At 37.0% G+C, this 20,467-nt stretch overlaps 1 protein-coding gene across 1 annotated transcript; it reads left to right on the plus strand.

Moving 5' to 3' along the window:
• Positions 1–2,655: 2,655 nt before the first annotated feature.
• LOC306897116 (uncharacterized protein) lies at positions 2,656–17,311 on the plus strand (the record flags this gene model as incomplete). Its single annotated transcript, XM_079461596.1, has 53 exons — positions 2,656–2,721; positions 3,083–3,144; positions 3,326–3,426; positions 3,513–3,576; positions 3,681–3,832; positions 3,936–4,057; positions 4,417–4,478; positions 4,661–4,761; positions 4,848–4,911; positions 5,016–5,167; positions 5,271–5,392; positions 5,751–5,812; positions 5,995–6,095; positions 6,181–6,244; positions 6,349–6,500; positions 6,604–6,725; positions 7,084–7,145; positions 7,326–7,426; positions 7,513–7,576; positions 7,681–7,832; positions 7,936–8,057; positions 8,417–8,478; positions 8,660–8,760; positions 8,847–8,910; positions 9,015–9,166; positions 9,271–9,392; positions 9,751–9,812; positions 9,995–10,095; positions 10,182–10,245; positions 10,350–10,501; positions 10,606–10,727; positions 11,086–11,147; positions 11,329–11,429; positions 11,516–11,579; positions 11,684–11,835; positions 11,939–12,060; positions 12,422–12,483; positions 12,666–12,766; positions 12,853–12,916; positions 13,021–13,172; positions 13,274–13,374; positions 13,450–13,508; positions 13,631–13,750; positions 13,845–14,023; positions 14,168–14,289; positions 14,405–14,469; positions 14,604–14,714; positions 14,830–15,002; positions 15,092–15,213; positions 15,377–15,438; positions 16,337–16,440; positions 16,536–16,684; positions 16,825–17,311. The coding sequence occupies 53 exons, from the start codon at positions 2,656–2,658 to the stop codon at positions 16,918–16,920; spliced, it is 5,415 nt and encodes a 1,804-aa protein (XP_079317722.1). The 3' UTR covers positions 16,921–17,311.
• Positions 17,312–20,467: the final 3,156 nt, after the last annotated feature.

Raw genomic sequence — 20,467 nt, forward strand, 5'->3', positions numbered from 1 at the left:
CCAAAAACCACAGCTGTTTTTCGCAAAGTTACTTCTACACTTCCAACCACCACGAGACTGACTTCACATTCTACAGTAAAGGCTCCTATAACCAAAACAGCACTGCCAAAAGCTAAAGGGTTAAAAATCTCCCAACTATAACTGCAAAAATAAACACTGAAACTCGTAAAACCACTGTTAGTTCTGCTTCAAGTACTACGATTAAGGCTCCCATAACTACACAAGCACTTCCATTCACCACAACTGTTTCTATGATAGTTCCAAACATATTTCCAACCTCTACTACACTTCCTAAACTTCCGACACTAAAGCTTCTACAGCCCAAACAACACATCCAAATACTACACATGTTTCTCAAATAGCTACGACAACAGTTCCAACCACTATAGCAGTTACCAAATTCTTTACAACAGTTACAAAAAGAAAAACGTAGTCTCTCAAAGCGACCACAATTGTTTCAAGCACAGTGATTAAGATTCCAAAAACCACCACAGCCCTTCCAGTCGCAACCACTGTCCATCAGAGGTACAAAAACATCTTCAACAACTAATAAATCCCGAATAAAACCTGTAAAAGTAAACACTGATTTTCCCAAAACTTCTACAACCTGTTCACATACTTTAAATAATGCTCCAATGACCACAAAAGGGTTTCAAATCACCACAAAGCTTTCTCCAACCGGTACATAAATATATCCTTCCACTACGACACTTCCTAAATGTACAACCACATTTGCAAAATCAAAGACGGTCAATTTCATAACCAACACACCAGCTCTAACTACCAAAATTGTTTCTCAAAATGATTCAACAATATAGCCCACCCTTTTGACCCTAAACTCCCTACCACAGGGGTTAAAGCTAAGTCTACCATAACCACCACAAATGCTAAACTAAGGACTCCATTTCCACAGCAACATATCCACTTACCACAACAGTTTCACTGACAGCTACAAATTGATCTCTAACCACCTCAACACTTTAACAGTACAACAGTAAAATACCAACCACAGCTGCAAAAACAAACACCAGTGCCAGATGTATTAACAGCTTGCAGCAGCGCAAATGCATCTTTTGGTGTAAAACTACTACTGGTAGGATTTAGGCACATAGTGAATATTTGAGTATTTAAATGAATCACACAACAAAATTTACTAAGGTTTGCGCATGTCATTGTACTTGTATTTGTGTCTTTCTTACATTATTCATGTTCACGTCGATTGCAAACAAAACACAGACACATGATATAATTAGTCTTACCGCGTGTGGTTCATGTCCGGCATCTCTTTTTTGACCAAGTTAAGCTTGATAAGCCAGCACGTTTAACAGTGTAAAGAATTTAGAATACATGATGTTACCTCCGCTTTAAACAAATTTGCTCTGCCTCTTGGTAGATTGCGCCTGTGTTTTTAAATGTACGCTCGAAGAAATTTCCACTCCTATCAGCGCTTTTTATAAATTGTGCTCTCTCACTATTTTGCCCTGTTTAGTAAATCTGGCCCAGATCTCCAATAACCACAACAACTGCATTGATATATTGCCATTAAGGCTCCTGTAATAAGAACAGCATTTACAATAACCACAACTGTTTTTCTTACAGGTACAAAAACATCTCCAACCACTACAAGTCTTCCAAGACCTCCAAGTACAGCTGCAAAAACAGAGACTGAGGGCGTGATAAGCACAAGAGCACCTCCAACCACTACAACTGTTTCTCAGATAGCTACAACAGCACTTTCCACCACCACAACACTTCCACAGCTTCTAACCACAGCTGCAAAAATAGAGACTGAGTCTCCAGCTGCTCAAGCTTCAATGACAACAAATAATACAACAACCTTAAGTATGACTGCAATCACAACAACAAAAAGTGTCTCTCCAACGTCTAGGGTGTTCAAAATCACAACATCTGAAACCACCATGAAAGTCCCAACAAAAACAGCTGGAACATCAACAAATACAGCACCACCCACAGAAACTACGGTTCTAACGACATTAAATACAAAAATGCCTTCCAATACTACAACTTCAACGAAAACAACTACAGCAATCTCAGTTACTTCCCTGACTTCTAAAAACTTGCCAATAACTTCTTCAGTTACAGGCAAAAGTGTACCCTTAACCACAACATACATGAATGGCATCACCACAAATGTTGCAACATCATTATCTCCAATCACTGACTATTTGCCCACTGAAAATGCAACCCTTGTAACACCCCTTTTACCTATAACAATCACAATTGGTTCTGCTGAAATCATAACAAAACTGTTGTTCAACTCGACATCTCCAATACCTAGTGAAGATATGGTCCTCACTGCTATCGGCAATCTCCAAAGATCTAGAGAGTCAAAACTTCACATGTCAGTGAAGGTGTTGAATATCACATACCAACGTAAGTGTTATTTTCAAACCTAATGCTTTTCAAAATATGAATGTGTCAGACAGTTATAAACATAAAGCTTTGGGGAATCAAGTGAAAATGTTACAAAATGTATTTTTTAGTAAGTTAAAGGGGATGTATACACAGTCTGAATTTGTCAAGCAGTGATGAGTGGAATGCTGTTGGACGATCTTAAAGAAATATTTTTTCCAAACAGAAATCTCAGGGACCTCTTATGCAGTCATCTTTACATTTTCTCTGAGTAACATCAGCATGCCAGAGGCACCAGAGCTCAGAAACAGTACTTTCAAACAAGTGCAGACTATGATCAATGATGTGGTAAGCATTCACAATTTACAGTGAAACAGTTTATCCAATCTGACCTCACAGGAATTTATAGCCATTTTACAAGGTGGCTCACTCAAATGAATTTGTTTGTTGTGAATCAGACAAAAACGTTCGATTACTAGAAAAGATAATACTGAAGCCTCACCCCAACCCCGCCCCCCCATTACCTACCGTCACTGGCACAAAAGCAAATTGTACTAAAATGTAGGGACGAGAGTGTATAAATTCATACAAATTATCCAAAATGATCCACCTTCGTAACATCTTTGTGTTTTTGCCGTGAGAATGGGTTGGTTTGTCCAGTACACATATTCTCCAGAGTTTAATAAAGGGTTTTATTTTCCTGTTGCAGCTGAACACACTTCTGAATGACCCTGACAGGGAGAAGTTTGAACCCACCTCCTCCAACTTTACGTAAGTTTTAAACTCTGAAATTCTTACTGAATGCATTATTATTTGTGTACATGACAAGCTTGCTCAAACATTTTGGAATATTAAGGCAACATCTGGTTAAAAACTGCTTTTGCCTAAAATCTCTAAACAGTTTCATATACAAGAACTGAAGCTCATTTCAAGTTTTTTGCTTCTCTTCCAGGAGAGCATCAGACAAAATCCATGGCAGTATAGAGTACACCTTCCAAGACACCAACGAGACAAAACCTATCAGCTTCCTCAATGAGCTTCGCTCCCTTATGGGTACGTCCATATTGGTGAAATTCAGCAACCACATTATCTTTTCATCAAAAAGTATTTAATCTTATTGCTTCTGTCTGACTATGTAGGATTGACCACTACAACGGTGCCCCCACAGGCAAGCAAGTTCCCTGTGACATCTGTACCGGAAACGTAAGTGTAGATTTTTACTTTAGCTGAACTGACTGTCAGTCAAGAAGTCATAATGTTAATCCAAACCCCTAACGTGTATTAAACAAACATGTTGTCCTTTGAAGATCTGGTTTAGCAGAGGTGACAAGCAGACTGGTGTTCAACACATCTTCAGTCCCCAGTGAAGATCTGGTCCTGAAAGCTATCAATAATCTCAGAGACAAAAGACAATCAAACATAAGTGATTCTGTGAAGCTGACGAATGTCACCTATGAGAGTAAGTGTCATCATTTCCAGGTGAAAGCTATCTATATACTGTATGAACAGTGATAAACAGTAAGCTTTGTTACGGTCTAAAATGTATATTTATTTACAAACAGAAATCTCAGAGACCTCTTATGCAGTCATCTTTACATTTTCTCTGAGTAACATCAGCATGCCAGAGGCACCAGAGCTCAGAAACAGTACTTCCAAACAAGTGCAGACTATGATCAATGATGTGGTAAGCATTCACAATTTACAGTGAAACAGTTTATCCAATCTGACCTCACAGGAATTTATAGACATTTTACAAGGTGGCTCATTCATATGAATATGTTTGTTGTGAATCAGACAAAAATGATCGATTACTAGAAAAGATAATACTGAAGCCTCACCCCAACCCCGCCCCAATACCTACCGTCACTGGCACAAAAAGCAAATTGTACTAAAATGTTGGAACTAGAGTGTATAAATTCATACAAATTATCCAATATGATCCACCTTCGTAACATCATTGTGTTTTTGCCGTGAGAATGGGTTGGTTTGTCCAGTACACATATTCTTCAGAGTTTAATAAAGCGTTTGATTTTCCTGTTACAGCTGAACACTCTTTTGAACGACCCTGACAGTAAGAAGTTTGAACCCACCTCCTCCAACTTTACGTAAGTTTTAAACTCTGAAATTCTTACTGAATGCATTATTATTTGTGTTCATGACAAGCTTAGCGCAAACATTTTGGAATATTAAGGCAACATCTGCTTAACAATTGCTTTTGCCTAAAATCTCTAAACAGTTTCATATACAAGAACTGAAGCTAATTTCAAGTTTTTTGCTTCTCTTCCAGGAGAACATCAGACAAAATCCATGGCAGTATAGAGTACACCTTCCAAGACATCAACGAGAAAAAACCTGTCAGCTATCTCAATGAGCTTCGTTCCCTGATGGGTACGTCCATATTGGTTAAATTCAGCAACCACATTATCTTTTGATCAAAATGTATTCAATCTTATTGCTTCTGTCTGACTCTGTAGGATTGACCACTACAACGGTGCCTCCACAGGCAAGCAAGTTCCCTGTGACATCTGTACCGGAAATGTAAGTGTAGATTTTTACTTTAGCAGAACTGACTGTCAGTCAAGAAGTCAAAATGTTCATCCAAACCCCTAACGTGTATTAAACAAACATGTTGTCCTTTGAAGATCTGGTTTAGCAGAGGTGACAAGCAGACTGGTGTTCAACACATCTTCAGTCCCCAGTGAAGATCTGGTCCTGAAAGCTATCAATAATCTTAGAGACAAAAGACAATCAAACATAAGTGATTCTGTGAAGCGGATAAATGTCACCTATGAGAGTAAGTGTCATCATTTCCAGGTGAAAGCTATCTATATACTCTATGAACAGTGATAAACAGTAAGCTTTGCTACGGTCTAAAATGAATATTTTTTTACAAACAGAAATCTCAGGGACCTCTTATGCAGTCATCTTTACATTTTCTCTGAGTAACATCAGCATGCCAGAGGCACCAGAGCTCAGAAACAGTACTTCCAAACAAGTGCAGACTATGATCAATGATGTGGTAAGCATTCACAATTTACATTGAAACAGTTTATTCAATCTGACCTCACAGGAATTTATAGCCGTTTACAAGGTGGCTAATTCATATGAATATGTTTGTTGTGAATCAGACAAAAATGATCGATTACTAGAAAAGATAATACCGAAGCCTCACCCCAACCCCGCCCCAATACCTACCGTCACTGGCACAAAAAGCAAATTGTACTAAAATGTTGGAACTAGAGTGTATAAATTCATACAAATTATCCAAAATGATCCACCTTCGTAACATCATTGTGTTTTTGCCGTGAGAATGGGTTGGTTTGTCCAGTACACATAATCTCCAGAGTTTAATAAAGCGTTTGATTTTCCTGTTGCAGCTGAACACTCTTCTGAATGACCCTGACAGGGAGAAGTTTGAACCCACCTCCTCCAACTTTACGTAAGTTTTAAACTCTGAAATTCTTACTGAATGCATTATTATTTGTGTACATGACAAGTTTAGGCCAAACATTTTGGAATATTAAGGCAACATCTGGTTAAAAACTTCTTTAGCCTAAAATCTCTAAACAGTTTCATATACAAGAACTGAAGCTCATTTCAAGTTTTTTGCTTCTCTTCCAGGAGAGCATCAGACAAAATCCATGGCAGTATAGAGTACACCTTCCAAGACACCAACGAGACAAAACCTATCAGCTTCCTCAATGAGCTTCGCTCCCTTATGGGTACGTCCATATTGGTGAAATTCAGCAACCACATTAACTTTGATCAAAAAGTATTCAATCTTATTGCTTCTGTCTGACTATGTAGGATTGACCACTACAACGGTGCCTCCACAGGCAAGCAGGTTCCCTGTGACATCTGTACCGGAAATGTAAGTGTAGATTTTTACTTTAGCAGAACTGACTGTCATTCAAGAAGTCAAAATGTTAATCCAAACCCCTAACGTGTATTAAACAAACATGTTGTCCTTTGAAGATCTGGTTTAGCAGAGGTGACAAGCAGACTGGTGTTCAACACATCTTCAGTCCCCAGTGAAGATCTGGTCCTGAAAGCTATCAATAATCTCAGACACAAGAGAGAATCAAACATAAGTGATTCAGTGAAGCTGACGAATGTCACCTATGAGAGTAAGTGTCATCATTTCCAGGTGAAAGCTATCTATATACTGTATGAACAGTGATAAACAGTAAGCTTTGCTACGGTCTAAAATGAATATTGTTTTACAAACAGAAATCTCAGCGACCTCTTATGCAGTCATCTTTACATTTTCTCTGAGTAACATCAGCATGCCAGAGGCCCCCGAGATCAGAAACAGTACTTCCAAACAAGTGCAGACTATGATCAATGATGTGGTAAGCATTCACAATTTACATTGAAACAGTTTATCCAATCTAACTTCACAAGAATTTATAGACATTATACAAAGTGGCTCAATCATATGAATTTTTTTGTTGTGAATCAGACAAAAACGTTCGATTACTAGAAAAGATAATACTGAAGCCTCACCCCAACCACGCCCCAATACCTACCGTCACTGGCACAAAAGCAAATTGTACGAAAATGTTGGGACGAGTGTTTATAAATTCAAACAAATTATCCAATATGATCCACCTTCGTAACATCATTGTGTTTTTGCCGTGAGAATGGGTTGGTTTGTCCAGTACACATATTCTCCAGAGATTAATAAAGGGTTTGATTTTCCTGTTGCAGCTGAACACTCTTCTGAATGACCCTGACAGGGAGAAGTTTGAACCCACCTCCTCCAACTTTACGTAAGTTTTAAACTCTGAAATTCTTACTGAATGCATTATTATTTGTGTACATGACAAGCTTGCTCAAACATTTTGGAATATTAAGGCAACATCTGCTTAAAAACTGCTTTTGCATAAAATCTCTAAACGTTTCATATACAAGAACTGAAGCTCATTTCAAGTTTTTTGCTTCTCTTCCAGGAGAACATCAGACAAAATCCATGGCAGTATAGAGTACACCTTCCAAGACATCAACGAGAAAAAACCTGTCAGCTACCTCAATGAGCTTCGTTCCCTGATGGGTACGTCCATATTGGTGAAATTCAGCAACCACATTATCTTTTGATCAAAATGTATTTAATCTTATTGCTTCTGTCTGACTCTGTAGGATTGACCACTACAACGGTGCCTCCACAGGCAAGCAAGTTCCCTGTGACATCTGTACCGGAAACGTAAGTGTAGATTTTTACTTTAGCAGAACTGACTGTCAGTCAAGAAGTCAAAATGTTAATCCAAACCCCTAACGTGTATTAAACAAACATGTTGTCCTTTTAAGATCTGGTTTAGCAGAGGTGACAAGCAGACTGGTGTTCAACACATCTTCAGTCCCCAGTGAAGATCTGGTCCTGAAAGCTATCAATAATCTCAGAGACAAAAGACAATCAAACATAAGTGATTCTGTGAAGCGGATAAATGTCACCTATGAGAGTAAGTGTCATCATTTCCAGGTGAAAGCTATCTATATACTGTATGAACAGTGATAAACAGTAAGCTTTGCTACGGTCTAAAATGAATATTTTTTTACAAACAGAAATCTCAGAGACCTCTTATGCAGTCATCTTTACATTTTCTCTGAGTAACATCAGCATGCCAGAGGCCCCCGAGCTCAGAAACAGTACTTCCAAACAAGTGCAGACTATGATCAATGATGTGGTAAGCATTCACAATTTACATTGAAACAGTTTATCCAATCTGACCTCACAGGAATTTATAGACATTTTACAAGGTGGCTCATTCATATGAATTTGTTTGTTGTGAATCAGACAAAAACGTTCGATTACTAGAAAAGATAATACTGAAGCCTCACCCCAACCCCGCCCCAATACCTACCGTCACTGGCACAAAAAGCAAATTGTACTAAAATGTTGGGACGAGTGTTTATAAATTCAAACCAATTATCCAAAATGATCCACCTTCGTAACATCATTGTGTTTTTGCCGTGAGAATGGGTTGGTTTGTCCAGTACACATATTCTCCAGAGTTTAATAAAGCGTTTGATTTTCCTGTTGCAGCTGAACACTCTTCTGAATGACCCTGACAGGGAGAAGTTTGAACCCACCTCCTCCAACTTTACGTAAGTTTTAAACTCTGAAATTCTTACTGAATGCATTATTATTTGTGTTCATGACAAGCTTAGCGCAAACATTTTGGAATATTAAGGCAACACCTGCTTAACAATTGCTTTTGCCTAAAATCTCTAAACGTTTCATATACAAGAACTGAAGCTCATTTCAAGTTTTTTGCTTCTCTTCCAGGAGAACATCAGACAAAATCCATGGCAGTATAGAGTACACCTTCCAAGACATCAACGAGAAAAAACCTGTCAGCTACCTCAATGAGCTTCGTTCCCTGATGGGTACGTCCATATTGGTTAAATTCAGCAACCACATTATCTTTTGATCAAAATGTATTCAATCTTATTGCTTCTGTCTGACTCTGTAGGATTGACCACTACAACGGTGCCTCCACAGGCAAGCAGGTTCCCTGTGACATCTGTACCGGAAATGTAAGTATAGATTTTTACTTTAGCAGAACTGACTGTCAGTCAAGAAGTCAAAATGTTAATCCAAACCCATAACGTGTATTAAACAAACATGTTGTCCTTTGAAGATCTGGTTTAGCAGAGGTGACAAGCAGACTGGTGTTCAACACATCTTCAGTCCCCAGTGAAGATCTGGTCCTGAAAGCTATCAATAATCTCAGAGACAAAAGACAATCAAACATAAGTGATTCTGTGAAGCGGATAAATGTCACCTATGAGAGTAAGTGTCATCATTTCCAGGTGAAAGCTATCTATATACTGTATGAACAGTGATAAACAGTAAGCTTTGCTACGGTCTAAAATGAATATTTTTTTTACAAACAGAAATCTCAGGGACCTCTTATGCAGTCATCTTTACATTTTCTCTGAGTAACATCAGCATGCCAGAGGCACCAGAGCTCAGAAACAGTACTTCCAAACAAGTGCAGACTATGATCAATGATGTGGTAAGCATTCACAATTTACATTGAAACAGTTTATTCAATCTGACCTCACAGGAATTTATAGCCGTTTTACAAGGTGGCTAATTCATATGAATATGTTTGTTGTGAATCAGACAAAAATGATCGATTACTAGAAAAGATAATACTGAAGCCTCACCCCAACCCCGCCCCAATACCTACCGTCACTGGCACAAAAGCAAATTGTACTAAAATGTTGGAACTAGAGTGTATAAATTCAAACCAATTATCCAATATGATCCACCTTCGTAACATCATTGTGTTTTTGCCGTGAGAATGGGTTGGTTTGTCCAGTACACATATTCTCCAGAGATTAATAAAGCGTTTGATTTTCCTGTTGCAGCTGAACACTCTTCTGAACGACCCTGACAGGGAGAAGTTTGAACCCACCTCCTCCAACTTTACGTAAGTTTTAAACTATGAAATTCTTACTGAATGCATTATTATTTGTGTTCATGACAAGCTTAGCGCAATCATTTTGGAATATTAAGGCAAAATCTGCTTTACAACTGCTTTTGCCTAAAATCTCTAAACAGTTTCATATACAAGAACTGAAGCTAATTTCAAGTTTTTTGCTTCTCTTCCAGGAGAACATCAGACAAAATCCATGGCAGTATAGAGTACACCTTCCAAGACATCAACGAGAAAAAACCTGTCAGCTATCTCAATGAGCTTCGTTCCCTGATGGGTACGTCCATATTGGTTAAATTCAGCAACCACATTATCTTTTGATCAAAATGTATTCAATCTTATTGCTTCTGTCTGACTCTGTAGGATTGACCACTACAACGGTGCCTCCACAGGCAAGCAGGTTCCCTGTGACATCTGTACCGGAAACGTAAGTGTAGATTTTTACTTTAGCAGAACTGACTGTCAGTCAAGAAGTCAAAATGTTAATCCAAACCCCTAACGTATATTAAACAAACATGTTGTCCTTTGAAGATCTGGTTTAGCAGAGGTGACAAGCAGACTGGTGTTCAACACATCTTCAGTCCCCAGTGAAGATCTGGTCCTGAAAGCTATCAATAATCTCAGAGACAAAAGACAATCAAACATAAGTGATTCTGTGAAGCGGATAAATGTCACCTATGAGAGTAAGTGTCATCATTTCCAGGTGAAAGCTATCTATATACTGTATGAACAGTGATAAACAGTCAGCTTTGCTACGGTCTAAAATGAATATTTTTTTTACAAACAGAAATCTCAGGGACCTCTTATGCAGTCATCTTTACATTTTCTCTGAGTAACATCAGCATGCCAGAGGCACCAGAGCTCAGAAACAGTACTTCCAAACAAGTGCAGACTATGATCAATGATGTGGTAAGCATTCACAATTTACATTGAAACAGTTTATTCAATCTGACCTCACAGGAATTTATAGCCGTTTTACAAGGTGGCTCATTCATATTAATATGTTTGTTGTGAATCAGACAAAAATGATCGATAACTAGAAAAGATAATACCGAAGCCTCACCCCAACACCGCCCCAATACCTACCGTCACTGGCACAAAAGCAAATTGTACGAAAATGTTGGGACGAGTGTTTATAAATTCAAACAAATTATCCAATATGATCCACCTTCGTAACATCATTGTGTTTTTGCCGTGAGAATGGGTTGGTTTGTCCAGTACACATATTCTCCAGAGTTTAATAAAGGGTTTGATTTTCCTGTTGCAGCTGAACACTCTTCTGAATGACCCTGACAGTGAGAAGTTTGAACCCACCTCCTCCAACTTTACGTAAGTTTTAAACTCTGAAATTCTTAATGAATAAATTATTATTTGTGTTCATGACAAGCTTAGCGCAAACATTTTGGATTATTAAGGCAACATCTGCTTAAAAACTGCTTTTGCAAAAAATCTCTAAACGTTTCATATACAAGAACTGAAGCTAATTTCAAGTTTTTTGCTTCTCTTCCAGGAGAACATCAGACAAAATCCATGGCAGTATAGAGTACACCTTCCAAGACATCAACGAGAAAAAACCTGTCAGCTACCTCAATGAGCTTCGTTCCCTGATCGGTACGTCCATATTGGTGAAATTCAGCAACCACATTATCTTTTCATCAAAAAGTATTTAATCTTATTGCTTCTGTCTGACTCTGTAGGATTGACCACTACAACGGTGCCTCCACAGGCAAGCAGGTTCCCTGTGACATCTGTACCGGAAACGTAAGTGTAGATTTTTACTTTAGCTGAACTGACTGTCAGTCAAGAAGTAATAATCTTAATCCAAACCCCAAACGTGTATTAAACAAACATGTTGTCCTTTGCAGATCTGGTTTAGCAGAGGTGACAAGCAGACTGGTGTTCAACACATCTTCAGTCCCCAGTGAAGATCTGGTCCTGAAAGCTATCAAGAATCTCAGAGACAAAAGACAATCAAACATAAGTGATTCTGTGAAGCGGATAAATGTCACATATGAGAGTAAGTGTCATCATTTCCAGGTGAAAGCTATCTATATACTGTATGAACAGTGATAAACAGTAAGCTTTGCTACGGTCTAAAATGAATATTTTTTTACAAACAGAAATCTCAGAGACCTCTTATGCAGTCATCTTTACATTTTCTCTGAGTAACATCAGAATGCCAGAGGCCCCCGAGCTCAGAAACAGTACTTCCAAACAAGTGCAGACTATGATCAATGATGTGGTAAGCATTCACAATTTACAGTGAAACAGTTTATCCAATCTGACTTCACAGGAATTTATAGACATTTTACAAGGTGGCTCATTCATATGAATTTGTTTGTTGTGAATCAGACAAAAACGTTCGATTACTAGAAAAGATAATACTGAAGCCTCAGCCCAACCCCGCCCCCCCAATACCTACCGTCACTGGCACAAAAGCAAATTGTACTAAAATGTTGGAACTAGAGTATATAAATTCAAACCAATTATCCAATATGATCCACCTTCGTAACATCATTGTGTTTTTGCCGTGAGAATGGGTTGGTTTGTCCAGTACACATATTCTCCAGAGTTTAATAAAGGGTTTGATTTTCCTGTTGCAGCTGAACACTCTTCTGAACGACCCTAACAGGGAGAAGTTTGAACCCACCTCCTCCAACTTTACGTAAGTTTTAAACTATGAAATTCTTACTGAATGCATTATTATTTGTGTTCATGACAAGTTTAGGCCAAACATTTTGGATTATTAAGGCAACATCTGCTCAAAAACTGCTTTTGCCTAAAATCTCTAAACAGTTTCATATACAAGAACTGAAGCTCATTTCAAGTTTTTTGCTTCTCTTCCAGGAGAACATCAGACAAAATCCATGGCAGTATAGAGTACACCTTCCAAGACAGCAACGAGAAAAAACCTGTCAGCTACCTCAATGAGCTTCGTTCCCTGATGGGTACGTCCATATTGGTGAAATTCAGCAACCACATTATCTTTTGAGCAAAAAGTATTCAATCTTATTGCTTCTGTCTGACTCTGTAGGATTGACCACTACAACGGTGCCCCCACAGGCAAGCAAGTTCCCTGTGACATCTGTACCGGAAACGTAAGTGTCGATTTTTAATTTAGCAGAACTGACTGTCAGTCAAGAAATCATAATGTTAATCCAAACCCCTAACGTGTATTAAACAAACATGTTGTCCTTTTAAGATATGGTTTAGCAGAGGTGACAAGCAGACTGGTGTTCAACACATCTTCAGTCCCCAGTGAAGATCTGGTCTTGAAAGCTATCAAGAATCTCAGAAACTCTAGAGAGTCAAAACTTGATAAATCAGTGAAGCTAAAGGATGTGACGTATAAAAGTATGTATTATCGTTTTGCTTTCAAAGACTTTCATACTATATAAATAAACTTGAACATTTCATAAATGACAAAATGCTAAATAAACAATTCTGTGTTGCAGATATCTCAGACACCTCCTATGCTGTCATCTTTAAATTTAGTCTGACTAACGTCAGCATGTCTGACTCCGTCAAGAAAGTGCTGAATAGTACAAACACTGCGGTAAGCATTTATAACAAGACCAAAGAAATGTAATCACAATAGATTTGTTGAATAGTTTTATTGTTTTGCTTACAGCTCAACACTTTACTGAATGAGCCTGGAAAACCTTTTGAAGCCACACTCTACAATTTCACGTAAATTTCAAACTTTTAATCAAATTTTAATTATTCTTGTATTAACCAAGTGATCACAGTTCCATTACACATCTTATACATGTTTCTAGCAAGTTAAGGTTTAAATAGAATTTTTTTATTAGGAAAAATGAGAAGCAGATTGAGGTTTTTATGGACCATGTCTTCCAAGAAAAAGATGGAAAACCGGCTGTCAGTTTCCTAAATGAGCTTGAGTCACAAAAATTATCTCAGACAAAACTTATGTAAGAGCAAAAATCAATAATTTATATTCTTTTATATAAAATTCTACATATAAAGCTCTTTCTACATAATTTATCTGTTACTTGCTTTTTTCAGAGAAGGGAAGGCGGTAATCCGTATTCGCATCCTGGTTGAAACTCTGGGCCCCATACCTAATGAAAAAGCAATTCTGGGGGTGCTTTCTGCTTTGCTGGATCAACGTTTAACAACTAAACAAAATGGGAGAACAGAAAAGCTTGGTGAACCTGTTAGCATGAAGGACTTGTCCTTTCAGAGTATGTCTTTCTCTTATCTTAAAATTGTATTTTGTTCGAAATATATTAATTTACAAACAAGGTACTTTCCAAAAATATGTTCACACGTGGCAACACCTCTGTAAAACTTGTCTAACAAATTTTGTTTAATATTTTCTTATTAAGGTATTTCTGATAATTCATATGCCCTCGACTTTGAATTTGAGATTAAGAGCGTCTCAATGGCAGAGAACAGTGAAAACAGGAAAAACACCTACAAAATTATACAAGAAGCTATAAATAAATTGGTGGGTTTAAAGCTTTTTTTAGAACATTTTGCTCTATGATTTCTAATTTTAATAACATTGTCATGAGTAAAGTAATACACAAACTAATCTGTTTATCTGTTTCTAAACTCTTAAGCTAAATGAAATCCTCAATGGAAACCCATCAGCTGATATGATAAATTTTGACGATGCCAATTTCACGTAAGTAAATTTAGATTTTTCTCTTTGATTTTGTAAACTGACTTTTATATAATGTTTCGGTAAGGAGAAAACAGACTCAGATCATGTCTCATTAATACTCTTATATATCAATGTGTATTTTAATCTTACCCCAGGAATGGCATTGATACGATCATGGCAAAGGTGGTTTATAACGTCTCAAAAAGCAACATCAATGCTCCCAGTAAATTTCTCCTCAAACTTTTAGAAGACATAACTCCGAACAGGTAAGCACAATACGTTTAATATTGTGCTTGAAATTAATGGGGAAATATGATGCATAAAGGACAGTTTTGGATAATTTTCTCTCTGAATATTCTTTTTGTTCGCCCCCTTTTTCAGACTTGGAACAGCAATCATCATCATCCGGCTTGTGTTTAAAACGAAAGGCCCCTTACCAACTGAGAGTGCTGTTCTAAAGATAGCCAACTCTCTGTTAGATGCACGCCTCAGAACCAAACGACAAGTGACAAAACTCAATGACCCTGTGAGCACTGTGAATGTCACCTATACAAGTACGTTTGCTTCTCCAGGAAACAAGAACTCCATAATGAAGTGACAAGATGTATCCATTCACTAATGACTAATATGTGCTTTTTTCAAGAACTTTTTAACGACTCATATGCCCTCGATTTTGGATTTGAAATCACCAATGTTAATATGTCTGAGAGACTTGTACTCAGGAACAGCACATATGATCTAATCCAGGATTCCATTAATAAACTGGTGAGTCTGTGACTATTGAAACTGTTGTAGTATATGCAATGCATATTTTAATTTAAAAAAGAAACTGCCTTGGTAGAATTAAATAAAACTCAACACGCAAAATTTAACTTTGCCTAATATTGATTAAAAATAATTAACTGTATTTTTCTGCCAATTTGTTCAGCTAAACCAGATCTTACGCGACCCAAAAGCCACTCCATTTACGTTTGATAGGGCACTATTCACGTAAGTTGTGATTTTATCATTTTTTCATTTAAGTCAGTGGTGTAGGTCTATGTGATACGCAGGTATATGCCAGATATCCACAAGAAAAGGTCTAGAATGTCCATATACCCACTTAAAAAAGCGTTTGTCTGAAAATTGCAATGCACTGACTTTTGGGCCTTTGGTGCAACTAGGAGATATGAATAAAAATGTGATGATGAAAGCATTTAAACTACACTATTACAGTTTCTTTCGTAAAGCCTGTCCCTGAAGCTACTGCCGCTTCGGGTGATGCTGCAGTAGCCTAGGTGTTACAGAAAACGAGCCTGATGACGCTCATGCTTTGCTATACACCTGGTGCCCCTTTGTCACGATAGTGTTCCAGGGTCGCGATCACGTTTCTCTGTTCGCAGGTGTATTATACTTTTTTCATTTGCTGATCTCTCGCTCCTACTTTTAAATCTACTGCGTATCCTTTAATAAAAGATGGGAATCAATAGAACATAATCCTGTTGGAAATAAAGATGGGAATCAATAGAACCTAATCCTGTTGGAAAAATAACGCCCAAAAAAATGTATGGTTCATAATGCTATTTTAATAAAAAAAACACTAGAAATGATGTGATAGTTTAGATTTTTTAGCAGGGTGGGTTTAATAATTACATGTAGGTCCATACTGTATGCATTGGTAAGTGCGGTGGTGCTCATGGGGTGTCAATCTGGGACGGATGAGTACAAGGCTGATGAAAAAAATCACAGTATACTCACTACAAAAAACAAGACTACACCACTGCTTTAAATACAGCAGAAATATCTTGATTTAGGCCAGGGGATTGGTTAAGTGACATGTGATTGTATCATGTGTTTAAAATTCACTAAAGGATTTCCAATGTTCATAATGCATTTCTTTCCACCCCAGGGGCAATACCTCTGTGATTAAGGCAAATGTTCAGTATAATTTCACAGATGATGATTTCGGGTTTCCCAGTCCTTTCATCAAAGAGCTTCTCTATATTAATAGTGGTATGTTATTCTCTTTTAAATTTCAATTTAAATATCTGTTAAGTTTTCCTTTTCTTAACGTTGTTTCCCTTTTTTTCTTAAATATTTGTTTATAGACACTACCACCGCTGCACCTACAACCACGTTCTTTCCCACAGTTGTAAACATTACACCAAACAACAGCACAAGTCCTACGTGGATCGTGGCTATAATCGTACCCTTTGCTATAGCCATCATGCTTATACCTTGCTGGATTCTACTCTGTGTAAGTGTCACAATGACTGAATTTAAAATATGTATGGAAATGTTTGGAGACTATTCATATTGTCGGGGGGGCATAAAACAGTTTTTACTGTTCACGAGTATGAAAATGATTATTCAATGCTCTCTTTCTCTCTCTCACAGTGTTTGCTATGTGGTTGCTGTGCCCGGGTAAGACGACGCTGGCACAGAAGACGATCATACAATGTGCAATACACCACTCGAAACAGCATCTTCTAATAAACTTAAAGAACTCAAGCAACTGCAAAGCACAACTTTAACACACAAAATGACTTTCTCTGTTTCTCATAAAAATGTATCTGATTAATTTATAGTAATATTTAACTTGAGGAAATGATTATGGTAACTAAGAGCTTTAATAATACTATTTATTTTCTTCCTGTATTGCTGGACAGACAGGAGCTGAACAAAATTGTAATGAAAGTGATTTATTTTTCTGAAATGTATTATGTAATGAAAAAATATTTATTAATACCTATGCAATGTTTACAATAAGGTTGATTTTTTTCTCTCCAAATTATTAATTTATTAAATGTTACACATTTCAGTATAATGGGCAAATGGGACTAAAATAAACTTATTTATACAAATTAAACTTATTATGCACTTTACATCTGTGACTCAAAATTCTTGTGTGATACAAAACCAAAAATGCAAAACAGTGTTTTGTGAGTACAGAAAACAGTACAAAACATGTACAACACTTTTGTAAAACACATATTTAAATTTTTATCCAAACACTTTTATCCAAAGCGATTTATATTGCATTATACTACATTTGTTCCTACGTGCATTTCCCTGGGATCAATCCCACAAGTTACTAACGCCATGCTCCAACCACTGAGCTACAGAAGACATAGATGTGGGATGGAGTTATGACATTCAGTTGACAGTTAAAGGATCCAGTGAAGTTACTATGTTTAGTGACAAGGTTTATACAAGGTTTCCTACAATAAATGTTATCCACAGACAGACATGAAGGATAACCAATAGTACACTTTAAAAAATGTGCTTCAGGATGACATTTGTGACTGGTTCCACAAAGAACCTTTTACAAGAAACTTTCTGTTTGACAAAAGGTTCCTTGTTGTGTAAAGAGGTTGTTGAGATGATAAAAGATAAAAATGCATTATTAAAAAAATCTAAGTAAATGGTTGAGGAACAAGACATAGAGCTTCTATAGCATCGCTGTCAAATTATTTAATGTTATAACATTTTTTTCCATGTTTCTGCCCAATACAGACTGACACAGCATTGCAAATCAAATCAGTTTCCTTAGTCAGAACAAGACGTGGACAAAAAAAGTTGGTACCCTTAGTAAATATGAGCAACTAAGGCTGTGAAAATATATCATTTTGATCTTTTATTTAAAAATCTAATATTCCAACAATTTATTAAACAAAAAACAAAACAATTGAAAGTCTCTTAAACACCCTGGCCAAAATGTTTTGTGCCCCTAGAAATTCTTATGAGTAAAATATCTCTCAAGTATATTCTAATTGATATTTACATTTTCTTAGCACAACAAGGTGACTAGAAACACAATGTTGCCCAGTCATAATTTCTTGTTGCACAAGAGAATAAATATGAAATGATACAAAGCCTAAATCTCCGTAATTATTCATCACATTGGGAAAAACCAAACAATATAGGTTGGATGTGCAACAAAAGATTGTTGAGCTACACGAAATAGAAAATAGCTTTAAGGATAAAGCTAAAACAATAAAATTCTCTTTTCCAACATCAGGGCAAGAAGTTTTGATCGACTGAAGATGTAGCCTGAAATCTGCCTGAAACAGGATGTGTGTCTGTCTATATTTTCTTAATGCACAGCAAGGAGAATTATGTGAGTGGCCAAAGACTTTTAAGTATTATGGTGAGGAATTGCAGAAATCAGCTGAATTTTGGGGTCAGAATAGAGGAAAACTGCACCTCAAGTTGTTTAGGACACTTTTCAAAAAACAAATCTTCTGCTCTCATGCAAAAACAAACGCCACCATATTAATTTGACATACTGGAACTTCAACCAGGACTGGGTTGATGGAAATGAAAATATTATAATTTTTTGGCAGCAAGAACACAAGATGGGTTTGGTGCGCACCGGGATAAAACTTTCCCCATGTCCACAGTTAAATATACTGCCGGATCCTTATAAAAAATATATTTTGTATACTGGAGGTTCTGGACATCTTGTTCAGATACATGGCATCATGAATTGAATAAAATACTAACAGATAAAAAATCAAGACCTGACTTAGTTTGCAAGAAATCTTATAATGGGTCGGTGGTTAGATCTTCAATCAGGGCATTGTTTCAAAACAAACATGAAAATCAACAAAATAAATGGGTTACTGTGCACAAAATCAAGATGTATTCTTCAACCTCATCAGACATATTCCTAGCTGGAATATGTAGCTGGTATATGTTTTTCGTGCAAATGGAGGTTATAATAATTGTGGCCAACGTGTAATGGAAAGAATCATTTGAGTCATAATGTGATTCTCTCCCACTTATTGAAACATCTAAAGGAGAAAAAAATGCAGATATTTGTTCGGGTTCTTCTTTGCTCATAGTTACCAAGGTAACCAACAATTTTGTCCACCTCTATTTTCTAAGGGGGCTAATTCGTATGAATTCTAATAATCATACACAAATATACGGTTAGTAAAACGTAAAACTGAAGCCCCTCCCCTTACCTCACCGTAAATTCCACTAAACAAAATAGTAATACAATGTAGGAATAAGATGTACACAAATTAGTCACCTAAATTCTTGTGAGATTGTTTTGGTAAATCAGGTGAGGCTGAGGTCCAGGGTCATGCAGAGAGTTCCTCAGGGGCAGGGGCTCAAATGTAAACGCATAAATTACAAAATCTTATTATCACCCTTGTAAACATAACATGTTCAAAATAATGATATGAGACGACTTATATTTTTTTACAATGAATACAGTGCTGTAATAAAATTAAATAAAAGAAAAGAAAAATGAATACTACAGGATTGTGTCTAATTCAATCTAACTACAAAAAAGAAATGAGGTTAAGGATAATTAAAAGGTAAGTAATTAACAAGTTTACTTAGGGCTATATTTAAGTTACCAAAAACTGTCAATGCTTATTATTGCAGCGGCAAGAGTAGTCTTCAATGACAAGAAGAGAGCACACTACTCCACTCTTCATAAAGTTACATTGGCTCCCTATAGTCGCTCACATCAAATTCAAGACTCTTCTCCTGGCCTACAAAACCACCACTGATTTGGCAACCCTTCTTCACTTCCTAATCCAGATTTACCTACCCGCCAGATCCCTACGCTCCGCAAACGAATTATGTCTTGTGGTGCCATCCCAAAACGCTCTCACGTGCCTTCTCTGGATCGGTTCCACATTTGTGGAATGATCTGCCCGCTGCTACAAAATCAGGAGATTCTTTATCCATCTTTAAGAATCGGCTCTTCCGTCAACACCTGACAGATCAGTTGTGACTTCTTTCTCTTTTCTACTTTAAAAATTAACTTAGCCCTGTATACTGTGGAAGGCGATATGAGACCAGTTGTTTTGCACTTATGCTTTTTGTTGTCCTGACTGTATGTTGTTCCAATTGCTTCCACTGTTTACCTCATTTGTAAGTTGCTTTGGATAAAAGCGTCTGCTAAATGACTAGATGTAAATGTAATTGTGAATTTTCAAGAAGTATTGCAGCTATTATCAAAATATTTTATTCTTATTTGCCCTTCGACCCTATTTCTTTCTCATTCCATAAGCCATTT

The sequence above is a fragment of the Barbatula barbatula genome, assembly GCF_947034865.1.
Source record: "Barbatula barbatula genome assembly, chromosome: 8".
NCBI classification, from domain to species: domain Eukaryota; kingdom Metazoa; phylum Chordata; class Actinopteri; order Cypriniformes; family Nemacheilidae; genus Barbatula; species Barbatula barbatula.